The sequence below is a fragment of the Lolium perenne genome, chromosome 2, assembly GCF_019359855.2.
Source record: "Lolium perenne isolate Kyuss_39 chromosome 2, Kyuss_2.0, whole genome shotgun sequence".
NCBI classification, from domain to species: Eukaryota; Viridiplantae; Streptophyta; class Magnoliopsida; order Poales; family Poaceae; genus Lolium; species Lolium perenne.
Genome location: NC_067245.2, coordinates 75,971,829 through 75,996,777, shown reverse-complemented (window position 1 = coordinate 75,996,777; position 24,949 = coordinate 75,971,829). Strand labels below are relative to the sequence as shown.

Sequence of the window (24,949 nt, the reverse complement as noted above, 5' to 3'; positions counted from 1 at the left end):
GGATTCACCGTAGATGAAGCCGGAGTTCTTTGGTACAAAGGACGCCTTTGTGTACCATTGGACTCAGACTTGAAGCAAGTCATCCTGAAAGAAGCCCATGATACCCTTTACTCAATCCACGCCGGAGGTACCAAGATGTACCAAGATCTGAAGGAACAATTTTGGTGGCATGGAATGAAGAGAGAGATCGGAAGCTACATCGCCAAGTGCGATATCTGTCAGAGAGTCAAGGCGGAACATCAACGACCCGCAGGACAGTTGCAACCCCTACAGATTCTAGAATGGAAATGGGACTCCGTAGGAATGGACTTTATCACAGGTTTGCCCAAATCCAGCAAAGGCAATGATTCAATATGGGTAGTTGTCGATAGACTGAACAAAGTAGCCCATTTCATCGCCGTCAAGACCACATACCAAGGCCCAAAGCTAGTTGAACTGTACATCTCCAGAATAGTCGCACTGCACGGAACCCCGAAGTCTATAGTGTCAGATAGAGGATCACAATTCACCTCAAGATTCTGGCAGAAAGTACACGAAGGACTAGGAACCCGTCTGAATTTCAGCACCGCATATCACCCTCAGACCGACGGACAGACTGAGAGAGTCAACCAGATACTGGAGGACATGCTGAGAGCATGTGTATTGGAGTATGGATCTAAGTGGGAAGACTGCCTGCCTTATGCAGAATTCTCTTACAACAACAGCTATCAAGCCAGCCTACAGATGGCCCCCTTTGATGCCTTGTACGGAAGGAAATGCCGTACCCCTCTCAATTGGTCGGAAGTTGCAGAAAGCCAAGTGTTTGGACCAGATATTCTTCGTGAAGCCGAAGAGAAAGTACACAAGATCCGCGAGTACCTCAAGACGGCGCAATCAAGACAGAAGAGCTACGCCGACAAGAGACGCCGAGAGATGACCTTCGAGATCGGAGACTTCGTCTACCTCAAGGTATCCCCCTTAAAAGGAATGCAGAGATTTCAGCTGAAAGGAAAGCTCGCACCCCGATATGTCGGACCCTTCAAATTTCTGAGTCGCCGCGGTGAAGTATCTTATCAACTGGAGCTACCAGAAGAAATGTCGGCTGTGCACGACGTGTTTCACATCTCACTCCTCCGGAAGTGCCTTGAAGTCCCTGAGAAGACCGAAGTGTTCAAGAACATCGATCACCGATCGGTGGATATCAACAAGGACCTGACATACCGCGAAGTGCCGATTCGCATCTTGGAGGAAGCTTACAGAACCACCCACACCCGAAGCATCAAGTTCCTGAAGATTCAGTGGAGCAATCATACCGAAGATGAAGCCACATGGGAACGTGAAGACTTCATGAAGAAGGAGTACCCAGATCTCTTTAGTACCTAACTTTCTTTTAGATCTCGGGACGAGATCTTTTGTAAGGGGGAAGGGTTTGTAACATTCCAAATTTCAATAAAAAGAAAGTTAGAAGAATTCCAGAATTCAAAATTCAGAGCCAACAAAAACTTTTATTTACATATAGTACCCTGCATAGGACTTGTGCATTTGAGTGATATGCCATGATGATTGTTATTATGTTTATGTGCTAAACCCGAAAACCCTAATGTGATCAAGTCAAGATCACAAACCAAATAAATCAAAAAGAGAAAGAAATCAAATAAGAGAAAAACCCTAAAACCCTCACATATGGTTGATGCCATTTTTATAAATTTTTACCCTAGGCCATTTTGGTCTTCACCATTAGTTGAATAATGTTACTAAACACTTATTACAACTTCTGGAATCAAAGAAACACAAATGAAATGAAATTCAAACTCCAAATGGGATCACATATGATAATGGTCAAATCTGCCATTTTTAGTCTGATCCCTACTTTGAGCCCTTGCAATTCAAATTTTTCAAACTAAACTTTTCCAATTCTTTGCACCTCATCAAAGAGCACATCAAGGTGAACAACTTTGATAAAGACCACCATGCCAAATTCATTTTAGATCAAATGCTATGCTCATGCAAAGTTGGGACTTTTTAATATGTGGAACAATCTCCAACTTTGCAAATTTTGCAATTCTTTAATTTTCTAAATTCCACCACCACCCATGTTTCTCTCTGGTCAATTACAACTCAACCAAATACACCATTTTCAAATCTTGCAACCTTTTGAACTCATTTGAATTTGGGCAAATTTTGCAAATTACAAATATGGAGCAAACCAAAAACACTATTGTGAATAGTTTTGGCCCAACCCTACTGCCCCAAACTACTCCACCTTGTTCCCTAATCCCTTCTACCTCTATCACACCAAATAGCAAGCCTAGAGGAGAGCCATGCATGCCAAGCCACAACCATGCCGGCCATGGCCATGAGCATCTCCCTCTCCTCTCTTCTCTCCACCGTAGCCTCGACCACCTTGCCAAACCTGCTCCCCTTGGTCCCCTGAGCACGCATGTAGTCGCCGTTTGTCGAGAGGTGGACCACAACGCCGTGGCCAGAACGCGCCCGCGACGCCCACGTGCGACAGGAGAGGCATGGCCATGCCGTGCTTGTCGGCCGATGCGCGCGCCACGGACACGCGCTGCGTCGCTGCATCCCTCCCTCTCTGGCCCCCTTTCCTTCACCGCTCGCCTCGCCGCGCCACCACGACTCCGCCAGACACGCGCAGAACAGCGACCCTGGACCGCCGCCGCCGGAGACGAAGAGGAAATCCCGTAACCGCCGTGGAAGACATGGAAACAATGCGTCGCCATCCAACGCCGCCCAACCATGCTGTCGCCGCCATTAGCTTCGCCTGGATACGTGGAACGATCCTGCGCCCTCGCCTAAGTCCATAGCTCGCCGGAAGTGCCACGCCATGGTCGACCTCAACCCTGCCCCGCAGCACCCGAGCTTCTCTATGAATAGCGAGCTCCCCGGAGCAATCCAAGCACCGCACCATCCTCTCCTCCCATCCTTGCTTCTCCACCACCACTCCACTCACTCAATCGACGCTGGAGCAAGCCCAATCGGACAATCGGAGCCGCGGAAGCCCTGGTGAAATCGCCATTGATCCAGGCCACCTCGAGCTCCGCCACTGCTACAGGCTTCTTCCTCTTCATCGACAACCTCGACCTGAACACCGCCGCCGCTCGCCGGACCCACGGTTAGCCCTCCGACCCCCTAGGCTCGCCGCCAGAGCGTCGGGCTCTCATCGGAGAAGACGACGACCGTGCGCCGTTGGATCTCCTTCTAATCCAACGTGCCACGTCGCTCGTACCGATTCGGGTTTAAACAGCCGCTAACATGCGGGACCCACCCTGTCAGCAAGCCCATGCGCACTGGATGCGTTACTGGGCTGATTTGCTGTATTTCAAACTGATTCGGCCCAAACTAGTTTCCCGCCGGCCCTTTTAATTCAAACTAGTTTAAATAATTTCAAATCAAATCAATACTGGCTCCAACTTTGAAAATTAATAGAATCTGTTTGGCTTGGCCAAATTTAACAAATTTTATATTGTTGGAAAGCTAAGGAAAAGTTCTACACTTTGCCACTGGTCGCACCTTGAGATATGTTGCAGAAATAAAGTGATAAAAAGATGAAGGCATGGACTTTTTCACCTTCAATTGAATATTAAAAATCAACCAAAAGTGAGATTTAGTTAATTCCAACTCCAATAGCTCACATTTAACTTACACTAATTGTTTCTGCAATAAAATGGTGTGGTCACTTTGTATGATCATGCCCTAGTTTAAATAATGGACAATATGGCTAGTTTTCTTAAGTGATATTGTCCAAAACTATTATGCAAATTATATGAAGTGTTATACTTCATTTAAATCTTGTCCCAAATGCATTCATATGAAGTTGTACCCATGGTCAAATAACCTCACATGAAATGCTTGGAGATATTAAATCATATTAGGCATTATTAAATAGTATGAGGTGGTGTACCTCATTTAAATCATTTTCTCAAATGATGATGATGAATGGTTGACTTAGGTCAACATAAATTCATGTATGATTGTTGAGAAATTAAATCGTAAGAAGATTCAATGAGAGGAAATTATTTCTCAAGAACCATATGGAAACTATCATTTACATATGTAATGAGAGGAAATTATTTTTCCTTAATAAAGAAAACCAATGCACCTAATTGTATTAAGTGTGTGCTTAGAATAGTTTGTGTGAAGTGATGACATGCTTAGTATAGCTATTGAACCTTGTTGAGTGATTATACCTCATATTCGTATTTAGACGCTAGCACCGGAGAATACCCGGAAGAGGAAGGATTCTACCAAGAGAAGGAAGAGGAGCACCTTGACAACTACCAAGGCAAGCTAACACCATTGCAAGTTCTATTGTTGCAAGCTAATATTCTTTCAAAAGTGCAAACCCCTTTGGGGCAAGGCATCATTAGTCTTACCTTTCTTACCATAAGCCTATCCCAAGTTTCTACCTTACAAGTTTTTACTTGTTTATTCAAAGAGTTACTTTTATAGTTAACTTTGGTCAAAGTGAGAGAAGGTTACTAGGCTAGCAAAGTTAGTCTCAAGCTAGACAAGCAACATTAGCACCCCTCATGATTAGTGCTAGTGCTAATACTAAAACTTGACTACTCTGGATGGGAACATGTGACTTGAACTGAATTTGAAGCCTTGGAATGATGAAGCATTCCATTGAATGAATTTTGAAGGTGAATATGACCAAGAGAAGATGGTGATTTTTGATAAAATTGATATTGGTTTGAATGTGATACCTTTCCAATATTGAGTACCCCCACAATACCTGATTATGGGTAGGGCTTAACTGGAAGTTTATGCATCTTAGTATGGGTTCCCTCTGAACACACATCATAGGGGTTATGCTTGAGGCTGCCTCCGTTGTTGAGAAATGATGTGAATTGAGGTGAATTGTACGGCCAAGCCCTGTGCAGTTCCCAGGTTGACAGTTGGTCTTCACTGGGAGGCCAAGCTCATGGGGAGAGGTGCTCATACTAGGGTTTGTAAGTGAAAGGTTATGGTTGATGATTCGCGTACTGTGTTACGATGATTCGGGGTAATCCCGACGGATGAAATCAAATGTTGTGGCACAAGTGTGCAACCTCTGCAGAGTGTAAATCTATTCGAATAGCAGCGTCCACGGTTACGGACGGTTGGAAAGGCCATACAGTTTCCGATGTCAAATTCTTGAAAATGATGGTGAAAGGAATGGTGAAGTGGTGAATTGAATTGAAATCACCATTTGAATGGTGGGAATGACACTAATGTTCCCACTTGAGTTAGTTAGCACATGAATAAGTCTTTTATAAAATACTTGTGAACTAAAATTGACTTTATGCAAATAAACTAGAGCTTAGCACCACTTACTAGAAATGTTACCACTTACATTAGTATTGGTTTGCGAGTACTCAACGTACTCACGGCTTTGTCCCTGGCTATTCAAATGGCCAGAGTATAAAGATGAACAAGGAGATGACCAGCAGGACGCCTACGACAACTAGGAGTCTTCCAACGTCAAGCGTTGGCCTGTGGACTAGAGAGTCCATTTATCTTTACGCTTCCGCTATGAACTTGTGTTTGTTCGATGATCATTAGATCATCTATTCGTGTAATATGGATTATGTGATTCCAATTGTAAGACAATATGGGTTGTAATGAATGATGACTATGATACTTAACTATTATGTTTCGCAACAACAATATTCCTGGGATTGCGATGTATGACATAATAGGCATCCGGACTTAAAAATCCAGGTGTTGACACAGAATCGGCACACCAGACGGCACGAAAAACTCTTGCGCGAAAGGGGTAGATCTAGTGGAGGCGGAGCCCTCTCCTCCTCCTGGTGGTGGTGGCGGGGGCGGCTCGGTGGCGTACGGCGTCATAAGGTAGGAGGCAGGATGGCGTGGCGGCGGAGGGGCGGAGGGGAAAGCTTTTTTTAGGGGAAAGCTTTGTGTGAGCTCTTCCAGTCTGATGTGTCTCATTGGGTCAATAGTCTTCACCATTCAAAAGCAACGGTATAATTCACAACCACCGCGGCTCCCTAGCCATCACCGTTAACGGCAAAGCCTCTGACCAGACGGCATCCCTCCCGTCCAAGCGTCTGCGAGGGGTTTCAACCTAGAGGGAGGGAAAAACTGAGGAAAAGTTAAGCGGCTGAGGAAAACTGAGTACAACTAACGAACCAGGGGCACGAAAATAGAAAGCCCAAATAAATAACACACAAAGTTTTTCCCACTAGCTATATACATATAGAAGTTTAAATGAGTTGCACATGTCCTAAAGTTATAATATTGGTGATCTTTATTGTCTTGCTTTATCTACCAATTCATGTCCTTCAATCATGTCATTTGCGACTTATGTCCTATGCTCATCTGAGCCCATTACACGAGCAGCAATAACTTTCTGGAAGAGAACAACCGGTTTGTGGGTTGCTCAGATGGATGCCCTAGAATGCTGTTATGGCCCTACTAAATATTCACCATCAAAATGGCTGACTTTGGGTGCAAGTGGAAAAGCGGCAGGGCCGGTAAAATGAACGCTAAGGCATTGCATTGTGATATTTGAATTAGGTGATTACATGTAACCAACTGCCATCGTGGAGACTATTTTTGTGGATTTCTTGGTGTCATCCACGAAACTGGTGAAGACGAGCGAAGTGAGAGTAACTAAAAATGCGCGAGGTTGAGGACTTGAGGTCATGCCACTCCTCAATTCACAGCCAAAAGAAAACTATGCAAAAGTTACATGTTTGTTGCCCCATGTGAGGCCATGACCAACTTTTTACCACTGATCAAGTGAGCAACAACCGAATGGATTCAACCACAAGACAAGTTTTTCAACCTTTATTAGTAAAATATCTTCTTTTTTGCTAGGCGGTACATCATCTTGTTGGAGGCTCCATGGATGGCCGTCTCCTTCCGTGTGGTTGTGTTGTGCTACAACTAATGCACCGTAGCCCTATGTATGCATACAACATTCTTATTTTACATGCTTTTAATTAGACCACTCATTTAGACGGATAATACATGTGCATTTGTTATAAAAAAAACATACCATTAAAAATATATTTGAATACAAGTTGAATGGGTATAATCAAATGCAGTGGCGAATCTAGGATTTTGCTTTAGGGTGGGGCAACTAAGGCATTTTTCAATACTAAGAAAATAACGTAGAATTGTATGGGTATATAAGAACAATAGAAATATATTTACCTCCAATTTTCCTTGATTCAAACTGATGTGCATATGAACGGCATGAACCTTTAAGAATATATGTGCTCTCCGGACAACATCTTGATCATTGACATTATAGCTTGCAATGGCCAACCTTTCCCCTAGATGATGTGGAAGACGATTGATGGCATACGTTGACAGTGATGGGGGCATCATCATGTCGAGCTGAATTTTGCTCATCTAGGGTAGCAAGGGTAGAAGATGCGACCTTCTTTGCTTCATACTTTTGTAGAAAAGAGTAGCAATTTCCCCGGTCCTTTTCTTTCTTTCTTTCTTTCTTTCTTCCTTTCTTTTTGCTAGAAATCTCTGGTACGCTTCATGTTTAAAAAATTCTACAATACAAAATTAAAAATCAATCAGCTAAATTGTAGTACAAACTAAAAATCAATCCTTAATGAATCAATCAATGCTCTAGTTTTGCACTGTAATCAGAATAAGCTAATCAAATTTCCAACTTATGACTGAGAGAAGTAAAGACCTAATTAAAGAATTGGCAATAAAATACTTGCGTTTGCGGCCGGCGGGCCCTGCGTATGCGCGAGACCTGGTATTATCTTCTGATCTACGGTGCTGCTTCTGATCATGTTTTCTTGCTCGATCGAAACCAAAACATAGGCTACTTTCGATCGGAACTTCAGTATCAGGGCTAGGCGGCTAGGGAAGGTTTGGAGATTGCGAGAACGGCCGCACATGACTACAGAGAGAAGATAAAAATCGCATCGATGATGGACTGGCGTGGTCTTTTGCTTCCTGGGCAGTTCGCCTGTGCCTAGAGATGCCCTTTTTTTTCTCTCAAATATATATGGTAGTAGGGTTATTGGGCTAAATTCTTAGGGTGGTTCTAGCCCCGCTCTTGCACCCTGTTGAATCCGCCCATGATCAAATGGATATAACTTGCGTGACATACAATCCATGTTTTGTTAGTCCAATCGATGATCAAACCTAGACATCGAAAAGTGTATGTGTCACATAAATGGGGATGGAGGAAGTAACTTAGTGTTGTGCCCATGCTACTAATCTTGCCGAAAGTCACTTATGCATATGCTTGCTATTTGGATTGTAAGAGTACGAACCAAATTACTTTTACTAATCCCTCGGTAATTTTCTTGAGTGAGTGTTTTTCTTGAGTGGATTGAATTGGTATTTTTTATGACCGTTTGATTTTGTTGTACACATCCGTCATGTTTTTAGCTGTGCTTTTTCTCCGGAGAAATGTTGGCATAATCTTTTTTCTGGGAAGTGTGGGCAATCTTCTTCTTTTTTACGGGAAAAATGAGGCAATCTTCATTGTATGAAGGAAAGGTACTTGGTTGATCTTATATTCTTATTGGGCAGCGTTCTAGATTGGCTAGAAGCTATTGACGCGTTTGGTAGCCTGATTTTGCCTCGGTTCGTATCGGCTCAGCAATTTTTTGGTTTGTTTGGTTGTTTGGACTCACTCGCGTTCTTGCATGGCACGGGCCTTAAAGCACACCCGGGACAGATCCTGGAGGAACGTACAGTTCGGCAGTTCCTAGCGTACATGTCCCGTTCTCGCGATTCCTTGGCTCGACGGGTGCGCGTGCTCTCTCCCTTACACTACTCCACACACCCTCTCTTCAAATCAACATAAATATACTTCGAATAAAAATAAGTTGTACACGAAAAAGATATGTGTCGATGATATGAATCAATTCCGACAATCGGTTTCGAGTTTCGTCAGTCGTAAATCGTCAATTTCGTGTATGAAGTTTTAAGCGAATTTTGCTAAATTCGTCGCACACGCTAAACCGTTTGAAATTTCCTTTAAGGAGTAGGTTCACCTCACCATTTCGCATGACTTTCATGTTAACATGTTGTTGTTTCGTTGTACATACAAGATAGATAAATGACTCGCTAGTATACTGTAATTTGTACATATGTGTGAATATAGTTTGGAGTACTCTTGCTTAACTTCTCGCTTGCCATCTTCATGAATGGCGACGTGGATGATATGTGAGAAGTGAGAGGTGATAATCCATGGTGGTAGCGGCATGGTGATCTTCATCTTCGTGGTCGGCGACGTGGTGATGCCTGTGACCGGCATGAATGACGGTGCCATGGTGGTCTTCATCTTTGTGGTCGGCGACGTGTCCATGCTAGTGACCGGCGTGACCGACGGTGTCATGGTGGTCTTCGTCTTCGTGGTCGGCGATGTAGTGATGCTTCGTGGTCGGCGTGACCGACTGTGTCATGGTGTTCTTCTTCTTCTTCGTGATCGGCGACGTGGTGATGCTTGTGACTGGCATGAACATCGGTGTCATGGTGGTGTTCGTCTTCGTGATCGGCAACGTGGTGATGCTTGTGACCAGCGTGACCGGCGGTGTCCAGGTTGTCTTCGTCTTCGTGGTCGACGACATGGTGATGCTTGTGACGGGCGTGAACATCCGTGTCATGGTGGTGTTCGTCTCCGTGGTCGGCAATGTGGTGGTGCTTGTGCCCGGTGGCGTCATGGTGGTCTTCGTCTTTGTGGTCAGCGACGTGGTAATACTTGTGACCGGCATGAGCCATGGTTGTTCTTCATCTTCGTGGTCGCTGACGTGTCTATGCTTGTGACCTACGGTGTCATGGTGGTGTTCATCTTCGTGGTCCGCGATGTGGTGATGCTTTTGACCGGCGTGACCGGCGGTGCCATCGCCGACGTGCTGAAGCTTGTGAACGGTGGTAGTCTTGTGATACGTGAGATAAGGTCACCATGTTAGCATATATGTGAAGCTAGAAAAAGTATGCGACTAACTAAATAAAGTGATACTTAGGTACCAACTGATGCAATCTAGTCAATCAAACGAAGTGCGTTTTGTGTACTGAATCTCGTCTAAAATAAGATGTAAATGAACCATGAATTAGATGCAGGCTACCAAATCGCCGTCCTATAGATCACTTCCATTGGACTCGAACCGAACATGCACACAACGACTCCACCGCTACCAAACCTCATCGTAAAAGAAGGAAAGAAGTCCATATAACCCCCACAAGTTTTAGATTCTGGACACAACACCCCCTCAAGTTTGAACTGGCGCACTTAACCCTCCAAACTTTGCAAAACCGGGCAAATGACCCCCTAGCCCTGACTTAAGCAGTTTTGGCTGGTTGTTTTACATATGTGGCAAGCGGTTTTGCACCGGCTCGCTTCTCTCTCTTGTGAAGTTGTGATCCGTGGTACGCATGCAGCCGCGAACCCGCACACCCGCGTCGGCATCTCCAGCTCCGCGTGCACCGCCGCAGGACCTGCCGTGCATGCCGTTGTATGCCACTGTAGCTCTGTCCGCCGGCTGTCGATGTACTGGCGACGACTCGCCTGGTCATCAGCCCATGGCCCCATGCGCTTCCGCTATATGCAAGTATGCCTGCTGCTGCTGGATGATGCCGCCGCTAGATGGATCGAAATCAGCTGAGCAGTGTATGTGTGTGCTCGCGTGTATAGGAACCTTACCAAAGCAAACAGCTGAGCTACTAACTCAGGTTTATTCTGGACACTGTGAGCACATGGTGACGCAAGGACAACCCATGCAGGCATCGCTTGACTAAGAAGTAAGAAGTACGAACAGGCAGAGCAGCTGGACGCTCACCGCGCGAGGTGCGCCGCCTGCACCGCCTCGTCGGCGACGCCGCAGTCGACGACGGCTCCAGCACCAACGCCATGTAAGCGCTGTCCCCACCCAGAGCTGACCGGCTTAATTGGTGGCGTCGTCCCGGTAAGTTCAACTAGCACGGCGGAGGGCGGACAAGCGGATGGTTTGGGTTGCGCCAGTCGTCGGCCTCCTAGCATGCAGGGCCACGCAGTTATGAGCGCCGCCCCCGGTCGCAGTCACCGTGCAAAAGATGAGAGAAAATAAAACAGGAGAGAACCGGTTCATCACACTGACGTATGGGTCCTAAGGTTAACTGGCAGTATAAGTCAAGTGATCGGCAGGTCCACCACAGTCCACATCCGCAAAACCGCCGTGCAAAACAGCCTAGGGGGTAATTTGTCCGGTTTTGCAAAGTTTGGGGGTTAAATGTGCCAGTTTAAACTTGAGGGGGTGCTGTGTCCAGACTCTAAAACTTGTGGGGGTTATATAGACTTCTTTCTAAAAGAAGGGAAGACTCCGCCGCGAGGTACCAACGACCACGGGCACGCGGTCATACCTTGAATAAAACCTCGCACAAGTCCGAAAACTTGCCCACCGTCAAAACGTTTTCTATTCGATTTCGTGCCCCTTCCGCGTCCGTGCCTGCGAGCGACCCCTTCTTCGCCCCTCTTACCCGCCGGTGGCAACGACCGAAGCGGCCGACGCGGAGGAAGGAAGACGCTCACCGGCGGGTTTTGCTCCGATCCCGCGGCGAGCGCGCGGTTCCGGGGACCTATGGGAACGCCGGAGTTCCCTGACCTGGGGCGGCACTGCAGCGTCGGCGACTGCCACCAGATCGATTTCCTCCCCTTCACCTGCGACCGATGCGAATACGTACGTTTCCGCCCTCCCCCGTTCCTTTGCCCGTTTCTTCCGTTGACCCGATTTGACTGTTAATTGGCTTGGAGATTGGATCATTCGTTCGTGTTCAGAGCTTGCCCCAATCTAAGTTTTGTTCGGTAGGTTATGGAACAAGAGAATTGTTCCTCACGCGGTTTCCTGAAGTAGATCCTGGGAGTAGTACTTTGGGCCGGGAGACCTTACCTGGGTTTTACTTTCGGGACTGTGATCTGCCAGCCTACTAAGGACTCGCCTTCAGGAGATGCAAAAGGGAAGCTAAATTATTCTTGTTGGTATCCCTTAAACATTCATGTTGGTGCCTGGGCAGCATGAATGAAGAACTTCTTTATTTTGCCTGTTCCGTGGAGTAAAGAATCGAAAGTCTGCCATCTTGTTGCCGCCGTAGAGTTCTTGTGTCACCGTTTGGCGTTTCGTCAGTTGCTCTGGCATGCTCTGTATGACCTTTTTTCCTGAATATCATTGGATGCAGAATCATATTTTCTTATAATTTGAGGTGCTCAAGAAATGTTTTGGTTGATTGGAACATTTATCTCAAGTCAACTGTCCTTGGCCTATTAATTTGTAGACACATAGTTTTCGAATCGAATGTAAAGCTTGTTCCTAGCTGCCAGTTTCATGCACCAAAGTAGAAGAAATTTTGTGTGAAGCATATTATGGAAGAAACAACTACCAAACATTGCTTCATGGATTAGGTAAAAGAACACGTCTTCATGAATTAGCCTTTTCAACATCAAGGAAATATCAGATTATGAATAATGGCTTGAAGCCCACTACGTAATGCATTACATGATAAGAAGCAACTATCAGTGTACCATGAAACAGTGGATTCTATTAAAATTGTAAACAGGGGTAATAGAAAAGGAAGCCTTAATTGGCTAGGAGTTATCTGTTTTCACGCATCGGTGTTATTGATGGTGGTACTTATACTCATAATCACATTACACACATAAGTGTTGTGTCAGCTATACTCCCCCTGAAAATAAGGAAGTTCTTTGCTGAGTTCATTGCATTGATATATTTTACAGAATGTGCAGTGTTTGTTCTTCTAGAAATTCACCTTATTTGTCTTCTGAAATACTTTGCCTTTTGAAATGTACATAGGCACCTCAATTCTAACAGTTCCTTTATATAGTTGTCATTATTAAGTGCAGCCAGCCATTGTGCTAATATGGCTATTATACGATTTTTCAGGTCTTTTGCCTTCAGCACCGAAGTTATACCTCACATAAATGTCCAGTCGCAAATAATAAGGATGTCACTGTCGTCATCTGCCCACTATGTGCTAAAGGAGTTCGCCTGAATCCAAATGAAGATGCCAACATCACCTGGGAGGCACATGTCAATACCGATTGTGATCCATCAAATTACCAGAGAGCAACGAAGAAAAAGAAATGCCCAGTTCCTCGGTGCAAAGAAGCACTGACATTTTCAAACACAATCAGGTGCAAAGATTGCAGCAAAGAGCACTGCCTCAAGCACAGATTTGGTCCTGATCACATGTGCCCGGGGCCAAGAAAACTAGAGCCTACCTTCCCCTTTGCCAACATGCTAAGGAGAAGTCAGAAAGTCGAGCCACGCGCCAACAGCAGTAGCAGTAGTTCTTCCTGGTGGAGCTCCAGCCTGTTGAATGCAGCATCAAGTTTCAGATCATCAGCAGAAGCAGGAATGCAAAAACTGAGCATTGCCACCAGCGAAGTTGTCCAGAAGGCTAAGGATGGGATCACCCCGATCAGCAGTAGCGGTGACCTCGTGGAGCAATGTGTTCAGTGCCCGGCAAGATTTTCCACTGTGGGCGCCCTAATCGAGCACGCTGAGAAATCCCATGGGAACAGCTCGCAACCCAGCCGTGGCAGAGTGACAATCGATGCTTGTCCCAAATGTAGCAAGGGATTTCAGGATCCGGTGTTGCTCGTGGAGCATGTTGAGAGGGAACATGGAGGAACATCAAGAGCATAAGCACGCTAGTAGTCATTTTTCATGATGTTTATTCCTGATTTGATGTATAATTTACTCCTCATTTAATCGATTTGACTGTACTTGGATGAGCTCTGGGCTCTAAGTGTGCACATGAAAGGCAAGTATAATCTGGAAGAGCCATTGTCAAATGAATCATCATGCACTTGATACTAGAAACCAAATGTACGCTGTTCAAAATTGTATGTGCATGAGCTGTAACTTGCTGCTCTTTTGAGGCGTCGCCAAGGTGTGCTGGCATCCCCCTCGTTCTCTCTTGTTGTGGGTTGTCTCTAGGCGAAAGCCTAACTTCGAAGTTGGATCGACACGATGGTGACGTCCTCGACGTCGTTCCTCTATTGGGAGCATCGTGTCTAGAGACAATGGCTTGGAGGTCCTAGGTTACTCTCCTAAGGTGATAGCCATTGTCCAAGTTTAATATTGAGAGGCGCAATAAACGTCGACGCCGGTCAGTCCAATACGGTGTCTTTCTCGGGCTTATCCAAGTTCTCATATCCACTTGCCATCTCCTATACGACATCAAGAGTGGATGATGTGTTGGCTAGGGAAGTTTGTCGGGGTCGTTGATCTTCCGAGGTGACCGGCGCCGATCGCGACACGGCGACGTTGTTCTTTCTAGGGAAGATTTTCTTGCTTTGTAGTTGTGTGTGGGTGGTGGCTGTTTTCGGACTAGCCTCGATATGGAGTTGGGCAGTGTGAGTTTTTTTTCCAAGAAATTTACCGCGTCTCCATTAAGCAATCAACAGATTACAAACTACACGCACGAAACACCCTCAAAATAGAAAATTTACAATGAAGCCCACAAGGATTTCTGCAACTACCATCCTCGCCACTTGCCTTCGTTGGACGCAAGGAAGCAACATCGCCTGAAAAGTCTTTGTCAGCCGATCCACCGGCAGTGGATCCAATTACATTGCGACGCATCGACAGAGGATCATCCCCATGCTTCTTGAATCCTAGAACGGATACGCGCCATCGACATCGGCGAGCCGAACCACCAGATTTGTCATTTGTCAAAGATTGTCGTCTTCCTTGTCACATCGGTGCCGCCGCCTAAGACAACAACCGCCACAACACAAAGAAACATCAAAACTGCCATGCCAGAGGAATGACAGAACACAAATCCCATAGATCCCTCGACCTTGCCAACGGGGGCGCTGCAGATGGAGCTGGGATGAGGGAAGCTTTATTCTACACACCGGGGTCGCTGACACCACCGTTGGAAACACAAGGCCTAACCCTAACTAGCAGCCTAGGAAGAGAGCTAGGGTTCCCCCACCCTCCCGTCGTCGGAGCAACCGGAGGAAGGTAGAGAGAACCCACTGCCTGACCGACGAAGTGAGGGAGGAGTTAAGTCGTCTATGATACGTCTCAAACGTATCTATAATTTCTTATGTTCCATGCTACTTTTATGATGATACTCACATGTTTTATACACATTATATGTCATTATTATGCATTTTCCGACACTAACCTATTGACGAGATGCCGAAGAGCCAGTTGCTGTTTTCTGCTGTTTTTGGTTTCAGAAATCCTAGTAAGGAAATATTCTCGGAATTGGACAAAATCAACGCCCAGGGGCCTATTTTTCCACGAAGCTTCCAGAAGAACGAGGGAGAAACGAAGTAGGGCCACGGGGCGCCGCCACACTAGGGCGGCGCGGCCTAGGGGGGGCCGCGCGGCCCTAGCGTGTGGGGCCCCCGTGCCTCCTCCGACTCCGCCCTTCCTCCTACTTAAAGCCTTCGTCGCGAATACCCCAGTACCGAGAGCCACGATACGGAAAACCTACCAGAGACGCCGCCGCCGCCAATCCCATCTCGGGGGATTCAGGAGATCGCCTCCGGCACCCTGCCGGAGAGGGGAATCATCTCCCGGAGGGCTCTTCATCGCCATGATCACCTCCGGATTGATGTGTGAGTAGTCCACCCCTGGACTATGGGTCCATAGCAGTAGCTAGATGGTTGTCTTCTCCTCATTATGCTATCATGTTAGATCTTGTGAGCTGCCTATCATGACCAAGATCATCTATTTGTAATGCTACATGTTGTGTTTGTTGGGATCCGATGAATATTGAATACTATGTCAAGTTGATTATCAATCTATCATATATGTTGTTTATGTTCTTGCATGCTCTCCGTTGCTAGTAGAGGCTCTGGCCAAGTTGATACTTGTAACTCCAAGAGAGAGTATTTATGCTCGATAGTGGGTTCATGCCTCCATTGAATCCGGGGGAGTGACAGCAACCTCTAAGGTTGTGGATGTGTTGTTGCCACTAGGGATAAAACATCGATGCTTTGTCTAAGGATATTTGTGTTGATTACATTACGCACCATACTTAATGCAATTGTCTGTTGTTTGCAACTTAATGCTGGAAGGAGTTCGGATGATAACCTGAAGGTGGACTTTTTAGGCATAGATGCATGCTGGATAGCGGTCTATGTACTTTGTCGTAATGCCCTGATTAAATCTCATAGTACTCATCATGATATATGTATGTGCATTGTTATGCCTTCTTTATTTGTCAATTGCCCAACTGTAATTTGTTCACTCAACATGCTATTTATCTTATGGGAGAGACACCACTAGTGAACTGTGGACCCCGGTCTATTCTTTACATCTGAAATACAATCTATTGCAATACTTGTTCCTTAATGTTCTTCGCAAACAAACATCATCATCCACACTATACATCTAATCCTTTGTTTACAGCAAGCCGGTGAGATTGACAACCTCACTGTTACGTTGGGCAAAGTACTTTGATTGTGTTGTGCAGGTTCCACGTTGGCGTCGGAATCCCTGGTGTTGCGCCGCACTACACTCCGCCACCAACAACCTTCACGTGTTCCTTGACTCCTACTGGTTCGATAACCTTGGTTTCTTACTGAGGGAAAACTTGCTGCTGTGCGCATCACACCTTCCTCTTGGGGTTCCCAACGGACGTGTGTCTTACACGCAATCAGTCTACTGGTCAAGAAGGGAGAAGCGGCTAGTTAATTCTTAGGCATGTTCATAGTGAGTTGTGGTCTTTCTTGTATTTAAATGTTTTCTATACAAAAATATACACCTATGCATACTTTTAAAAAAAGCTTGTCGATGCCAGGGTTGATTTTTTTCTCTTTGCTCGCGTCGGACGATTCCATGCGTGTGTTTTTTTAACAGATGACGATGATTGTGCTTTAGTTTTGACGTCAAAACTGCTTATGGGCTATAATTATGATGATGTAGTATATACTAATCCCTCACATGATGGTGACCTTGCGGTTTGTTCATGATAGCTTCTTTTGATGTGGTGTTAGGTTGATACCATAGTGGCTCATAGTGGTAGTAGAGTGAACTCGTGATCCACTTTTGCTAATGATCATGCATGCTTCCCTTAGTTATTGATCTAGTGTGGATATTGTGATGCTTTCTTATGACTTGTGTAGATGCTTATGATCTTGTTCCTTACTCCTCTTCTGGCATGCTAGTGGTATGTGTTGTTCAAATGTAGACATCCTCGAATCTACAATTCATGGAGGATCTACCAAGAGCAAGTCAATGATTTCTCCAACAACAACTACATAGAATATAACTTTCGAAGAAGCATAAGAGGAGTACCAAAACTTTTTGGTTGATCAGGCTCTTGCTATTCAAGCAATGCATCACCAGCCAATGCATCAACAAGCAACATTGCATCATCATCTAAAGCATCATCACCCAATGCCTATTCTATGCTTGCCATTATATGGAACACCTTTGGTCCGAAACATAGGGTGATCCACCTATTTTCATCATCATATGCCTGATCGTCATGATCGTCAGGTTTTTCGTGTACTGAATCTGAAAGAACATCTTCTACCATTATGGTTTTGTGTGTTTGATGAAAACTTTTGTGATACCTTAATGTGTGTTAAGTGGTGCAGGATGTTATGGCTCATTATCTTGATCTATATTGAATATATGCTGAAAAGAAAGAACAGACATAAATGCTCCAGGCTGGATAATCCGGCGCCGGATTATTTACAAATACCCCCCCCCCCAAAAAAAACGGCTAAGGACTTAAGAAAAAGAGCCACTAGATCCCCCTCCCCCCGCGGATATTTGGCCGGATATTTCATGGCGACCCGGATAATCTGGCCCTCACTTAGGCCGGATAATCCGGCCCCAAATTTCACCAACGGCTCGATTTTCTGAGGGGGTATGAATACCCCTCTTCTTCCCCAAGCTCAAGTTGCTCGATTTGTTCTAGAACACCACCTCCAGCTGAGCCACTACAGTCACTTGATCTCCTTCCTCAACCACCCAAATCTCTTGATATTTGGAGAATCGAAGGAGAAGACCCCGGTCTACAACTTCACCAAAGCGATTTGCATTTCGCCTCATTCGCTTGAGGGGGACTTTGCTAGTATTTCCTTTGGAAACCCTAGTTGTTGTTTACTTCCTTGATAACTTGTTGTTGTGTTGTAACAACCTTGGGAGCCTTCAATTCAGTTGTGGATGTGTGCCCCAAGAACCTTGTAAAGGCCCGGTTTCCGCCTCGAGGAAATCTCTTAGTGGACAAGTGAGCTAGCCTTCATGGCGTTGCTCACCGAAGAATAGGGTGAGGTCTTTGTGGCGTTGGTTTGGCCTTCGTGGCAACCGCACCCCTCCAACGTAGACGTATTTCCCCTCAAAAGGAAGGAACTACAGGAATCACCCCTTGTGTCTCCGTGTGCTCCACTCTCGGTTACCTCTATCCTTTATTGCTTTGTTATATCTTGCTTAGTTGTGTATCTTGTTATCTAGGTAAATTCACATACTTGCATATCTAGAGAATTTACCTTTGTGTCAAGCCTAAATTGAAAAAAAAAACTAAAATTTGGTAGCACCTATTCACCCCCTCTAGGTGCGGGATACGATCCTTTCAATTGGTACCAGAGTCTCGACTCTTATTTTGGGCTTACCTAAGGGTATGTTGGACGATGTGATTAAGGAAGGGGTTGGGAAGCCGGCTTCCATGGATGATATCAAGTCTTTGGAAACATCCTTGAGATCCTCCATTGAATCTAATATGCTAGATATGAAGCAATATCTTGCAGAGCTACTGAAGTCTTCGGTCCCTCCCATTATTCCCATCACGGAGGATAATGACTCTTTATTAGAGGGAGATGCTTCGGCTTCACCCTCTACTAAAAATCCCTTGGAAGGTGACAACCTAGACCATATTAAAGTCTCTAGTGCTTCTCCCAAAAAGGGTTTAGGTGAGAAGGAGGCGTACAATGCCGTTGATTGGCGTTCTTATGATCCTCTTGTCCATCACGCTCATATAAACACTAGGGGTGATCACCTAAGCTTAATGTTGTCGATTTTAATAGGTGGCAATTTGAGTTTCGCTCTTATGTGTGTGGTGCCTCTAATGAGCTGTGGAGAATCATTCATGAAGGGTACAAACCTTTCAAAGCCGACCACTTGAATAGAAGAGAGGTGGTTGATCACTAACTCAACTCTATCGCCTTGAACATGATTCATCAAGTTGTGGGGACAAAGGACTTGGCTTATATTCGGAGACACACCACCACCAAGGAAGCTTGGGATGGGTTGTCCGAAATCTTTGTGGGAAGTGAAAGCATGAAGAGAGAAAGTATAGTGCTCTTCGGAACCAAGCCGAAGGGTTCATGAGGTTGCCAAATGAAGATCACCAAGAGATGTATAGAAGGCTCCTATCCATTGCCGATGCCTTTCGTAATGTGGGTGCCAAACATATTGATGATTTTTGGGTCAAGGATAAGTATATTGATGCCATGATGCCCTATGAACCATTGATGTCAAGATTCTTCTAGGGAGGGAAAGCTATGCTAAGTTAACCTCCTATAAAGTGGTGCACGAGATGCAATCACTCAAGGTGACCAAACAAAATGCTCAATATTCTCGGAACCGTGCAATGGGAATGGAAAGAGGTACAAATCTTGCCTTGAATGTCAATGTGGTGGAAGATGTGGATAGTAAAGAACCATATAGTACCTCTTGGACCATGAACTATCCAGAAGACTTGGAATATCACTACAATGACCATATGGCATTCCATGAAAGAACCTTTTGGGTAGATCCATCCAAAGCAAAAGAACACAACATCAAGAGGAACAACTCAAGTGGGTTCAAGAGCTCGGTCCCAAGATCAAGATCTTGCTTCAATTGCAGTGAAAAGTTCCACTCCATCGCCGAATGCTCATATGAGAATCGAGAAACTCGTGGTGGGAGTCTCATTCCCAAGAGCAGGGGCAAATAGACAAAGGCTCCCGAAGAATAAGAAGAACAAGATATAGGAAAAATTCAATTGCCTCCCTTATTAGAGCACATGGCTCTCTGGCTGTTGATCACCAGGAAAAGGCAGGCCTCTTATGGCATGTATATAAGGAAAGGCTGGGTATCTCTGTACCTATTGCGGAGAATTTTGATTTTTCACAATACTTTTCTCTAGTGGCTGGCTTAGAAGATCTCTCTAAACCTTTTTCTGCGGATGAAATTGATCAGGTGGTGGCACACATGCCCTCTGACAAGTCACCTGGCCCAGATGGGTTCTCTGGTATCTTTCTAAAGGTTTGTTGGCCAATCATTAAATATGATTTTTATCGTCTCTGTAATGAATTTTGGGATGGTTCGATTAATCTCCAGAGCATAAATGACTCCTTCATCACTCTAATTCCCAAAATTCTTTCACCAGAGGGGCCTAATGACTATAGACCAATTTCCCTGCTTAATATTTGCCTCAAACTGATCACTAAAATTTTGGCCAACCGTCTTCAAGAAAAGATTCTTCAGTTGGTTCATGTAAATCAATATGGTTTTCTACACTCGAGGAATATCCAAGATTGTGTAGGTTGGGCCTATGAATATATTCACCAATGTAAACAGGGGAGGGGGGAAACAGTGATCTCCAACACCAATCAACTTATTTGAAGTAGCTCTCAGAGATGAAATACATTATGGACCAGAGAGCTAATCGTACACAAATAAAAAATACTAACGAGCTCTCAACAAAATTCGAAAGAAAGAACAAGAGCTAAACACAGTACTAGAAAACTAGAACACTCGCAAAACAATAACAGTGAAAACTAGAGCGTTCTATGCAATTAAAACGGAGCGGGTCTTTCTCCAAAATAAATGTGCCGGGATCCAACATATGCTACAGCAAAAAAAACTAAACTAAAATAAAGACGCTCCAAGAACAACACATAGCGTTTGAAGCAATAAAAATATAGCGCATAGAGAGAGATGAACTGTTGCTTTGTTGATGAAGAGGGGATGCCTTGGGCATCCCCAAGCTTTGATGCTTGTACCTCTTGGATATTTCTTGGGGTGCAGGGGCATCTCAAAGCTTAATCTTTTATCCATACTTCATCTCATCACATCATTCTTCTCTCCCTACACTTGAAAACTTCCTTCATACAAAACTTCACACATTTTTTTATTAGTAGCATTAGTTCAATCAAAATAAACAAATCCACTTGGGTTTAATTCTAACATATATCAAACGTCCATAAAAGCATTAGCTACTATAGAAACTCTTCAAAAAGCTCTTTGCTCAAAACAACTCAAAAAAAGATTAAGAGGCAAATGCAAATAGTGGCAGAAATCTATCAAAATAGAACAACATGTAAAGATCGATTTTTTCAAAAATCTTATGTTGCTCAGCTCGAAAAGTGTTCATAACGAAAGTTAGATAATAACTTGGGGCATATGCACAAAAATTGGCAGCTCAAAATTCGGCTCTGGATGTTTATACGAATTTTTACAGTGACAGCACATAATCTGTTTTCAGGACAGCAACTTCCCCAAATCTTAGCACAAAAACGAAATGAAAATGATAAGGAGAGGTTATTACAGAGATAATAACTTTCAAGACTCAATAAAAGAAAAATTACAGAAATAAACATGGTTTATCTCCCAAGAGTGCTTTTCTTTAACGCCTTTCAGCTAAGCGTTGTAGTTTGAGAAGATGCTCACATAAGAAATATGAATTGAACTAAAAGAGAGCATCAAAAAGCAAATAAAACACATTTAAGTCTAACCCACTTCATATGCATAGGAATCTTATACACAAATAGATTCACGAAGAACAAAGTGACAAGCATGGGAAGATTAAACAAGAGGAATTTCAAAACTTTCAACATAGAGAGGTGAAACTTAATATTGTTGAGATACATAAAACCATGTTTCCCTCTCTCATAAAAACTACCAGTAGCATCATGAGTAAAATTAACAATATAACTATCACATAAAACATTCTTATCATGAGCCGCATGCATAAAATAATTATTACTCCCCACATAAGCATAGTCATTCTTATTAACTGTAGTGGGAGCAAATTCAACAAAATAGCTATCTTTATTATTCTCATCACCATAATCATCAAATATAGGAGGCATATTGTAATCAGAATTAATTTTCTCCTCAATAGTAGGTGGGCTGAAAATAACATAATCATCATTGTAATCATCATATATTGGAGGCATAGTATCATCACAGCAAATTTTGTAACACCCCAAATTTCAATAAAAAGAAAGTTAGAGAATGCCAGAAACCAAAATTTCAAACCAACAAAAACTTTTCTTTTTGCATATAGTACCATGCATAGGACTTGTGCATTTGAGTGATATGCCATGATGATTGCTTTTACTTATATTTGCTATGCTCTAAAAACCCTAGAGTGATCATGTGAAGATCACCAAACAAATAAATCAAAGAGGAAGAAATTCCATAAATTGCAAAACCCTAAAAACCCTCACATATGCTCTATGGCATTTTTATAAATTTTGACCCTAGACCCATTTGGTCTTTCCCATTAGTTGAATAATGTTTTTAAGCACCTACTACAAGTTTTGGAATCAAGTTTTCACTTTTCAAATGAAATTCAAACACAATTCCCACTCACATATGATAATGGCCAAATCTGCCAATTTTAGTCTGATCACCACTTTGAGCCCCTGCAATTCAGTTTTCCCAAACCAATTCTTGCTAACTCTTTGCACCATTTCAAAGTCAACATCAAGGTGAACAACTTTGATGAAGATCACCCTGCCAAATTCATCCTTGATCAATAGCTATGCTCATCCAAAGTTGCAACATTTTCACAAGTGCAACAATCTCCACTTAGCCATTTTGGCCAATCTTTGAATTCAAATTTTTCCACCACCACCTCCAATCACCTCTGGTCATTTATAACTTATCTCAACACTCACATTTCAAAAACTTTCACCTTTTGAGTTATTTCAAATTTGGAGAATTTTGCAAATTGCAAAATATGGCACTATTTGACACTATTTAAAATAGTGTTCTATACACACCAAACCTACACTACACTACCCCAAATGGTTCCCCTGCCCCCTTTCACCCTGAATGGCAACATTGAAACCCTAGGGAGAGGGAGAGAACAAGCAAGACATGGCCATGCCGGCCCATGCCGGCCATGTTCTTCTCCCCCTCTCTCCATTGCTTCTCTACATTGGCCCTGGTGCCCACACTCGCCACCGCACACTCCTACCTCACCCTAGCCAAGCCACGGTCGAGCTCGACGCCAACCATCGCCGGAGATCGCGCGCCGAGATCAGCCCTGGATGCCGCTCGCGTCGCGCATGGACGCCACTGGCCACGCGCCGCGCAGCCACTCCGCACTCGCCCTGGACCCCCTGTGCACACGTTGAGCACCGCAGTGACACCGCGACGCCCCCAGACACGCGCCCAGCCCAGACCCGTGACCGCCGGCGCCGGAGACGACGACTTGCTCCCGTACGCGCCGCGGCTGTCGTGGAAGCAATGCGACCCAACCAAGCCTCCCCCGACCGCGCTGTCGCCGCCAAACGCATCGCCTGGACCCGTAGAGCATCGCCATGACCACGCCTAGCTCGACCAGCCGCCGGAGAAGCCGCGCCATGGTCGACCTTGCCACTGCCCCGCACCCCTTGCTCAATCCTATAAATAGAGCGTTCCCTGGAAGCAACTGAGCATACCCCCTCACTCCCCACCCTTCACCACTTCGCCTCGCACCATTAGCCACCTCGATCGTCGCCGGAGCAAGGCCAATTGCAAGATCGGAGCCGCGGAAGCCCTGGAGAAATCGCCATTGATCCAGGCCGCCTCGAGCTCCGCAACTGCTACCAGCTGCTTCGCCGTCGTCCACATCTACCTCGCGCACACTGCCATACCTTGCTGGAGCCGCGGTGAGCTCTCCGACCCCCTACCCTCGCCGCCAACCTCCCTGCCTCTCGCCGGAGAAGACGACGCACCAGCGCCGTCCGATCCCGATCTAATCCTACGTCCCACAATAAAACATACCGTTTCGGGTTTTAAAAGAGGCTGACAGGCGGACCCCACCCTGTCAGGCAGCCCACGCGGGCACAGACGCGTGGTGGGCTGGCCGTGGGCCTGTTTAAATGATTTGGCCCAGTAGCTTTTCCCGCCGGCCCTTTTTATTCAAACTTAGTTTAATTAATTCAAATGAATTTGAATACTGCCTCCACTTTGAAATTCAACCATTTCAAATTGGCTAAACCAAATTTAGTGAATTTTATATTGTTAGAAAGCCACTGAAATTCTCTACAACATGCCACTGGCCTCTTGGTCAAATTCTTTGTAGAATTAATGTGACAAAAATAACAAAACAGGGACTTTTCCCTATTCAAATAATTCTTAAAAATCAACCAAAATAGATATTAAGTTACTTCCAACTCTAATAGCTCACATTTGACTTACACTAATTGTTTATGCAATAAAATGGTGTGGTCACTTTGCATGATCATGCCATGGTTTAATGAATGGATATTTTGACTAGTTTAACTAGTTGATATTGTCCAAAACTATTAAAGTTAATTTGTGTGAAGCCTTATGATGTCTACGTTCCCCCTCCTTTCCTGTAGACAGTGTTGGGCCTCCAAGAGCAGAGGTTTGTAGAACAGCAGCAAGTTTTCCCTTAAGTGGATTACCCAAGGTTTATCGAACTCAGGGAGGAAGAGGTCAAAGATATCCCTCTCATGCAACCCTGCAACCACAAAGCAAGAAGTCTCTTGTGTCCCCAACACACCAAATAGGTGCACTAGTTCGGCGAAGAGATAGTGAAATACAGGTGGTATGAATAAGTATGAGCAGTAGCAACGGTGCCAGAAAATAGCTTGCTGGTGTGTAGTTGATGGTGGTAGTATTGCAGCAGTAGTAACACAGTAAAACAGTAAACAAGCAGTAGTAACGCAGCAGTAGTAAACAAGTAGCGATAGCAGTATTTAAGAACAAGGCCTAGGGATTACACTTTCACTAGTGGACACTCTCAACATTGATCACATAACAGAATA

The 24,949-nt window shown here is 44.7% G+C and overlaps 1 protein-coding gene across 1 annotated transcript; it reads left to right on the top strand.

The window, feature by feature from the left end:
• Nucleotides 1–11,348: 11,348 nt before the first annotated feature.
• LOC127332994 (zinc finger AN1 and C2H2 domain-containing stress-associated protein 16) lies at nt 11,349–13,784 on the top strand. The gene is made up of 2 exons (XM_051359311.2): nt 11,349–11,648; nt 12,867–13,784. Exons 1-2 carry the CDS (start codon nt 11,550–11,552, stop codon nt 13,629–13,631), a joined length of 864 nt encoding a protein of 287 aa, XP_051215271.1. The 5' UTR covers nt 11,349–11,549; the 3' UTR covers nt 13,632–13,784.
• The last annotated feature ends 11,165 nt before the right edge of the window (nt 13,785–24,949 follow it).

What these genes read in the sequence shown, in the direction of transcription:
- LOC127332994 (XM_051359311.2), top strand. Translation starts at nt 11,550, where the DNA reads ATGGGAACGCCGGAGTTCCCTGACCTGGGGCGGCACTGCAGCGTCGGC. An exon ending in CCTGCGACCGATGCGAATAC is followed by an intron (nt 11,649 to 12,866) that starts GTACGTTTCCGC and finishes ACGATTTTTCAG; the next exon opens with GTCTTTTGCCTTCAGCACCG.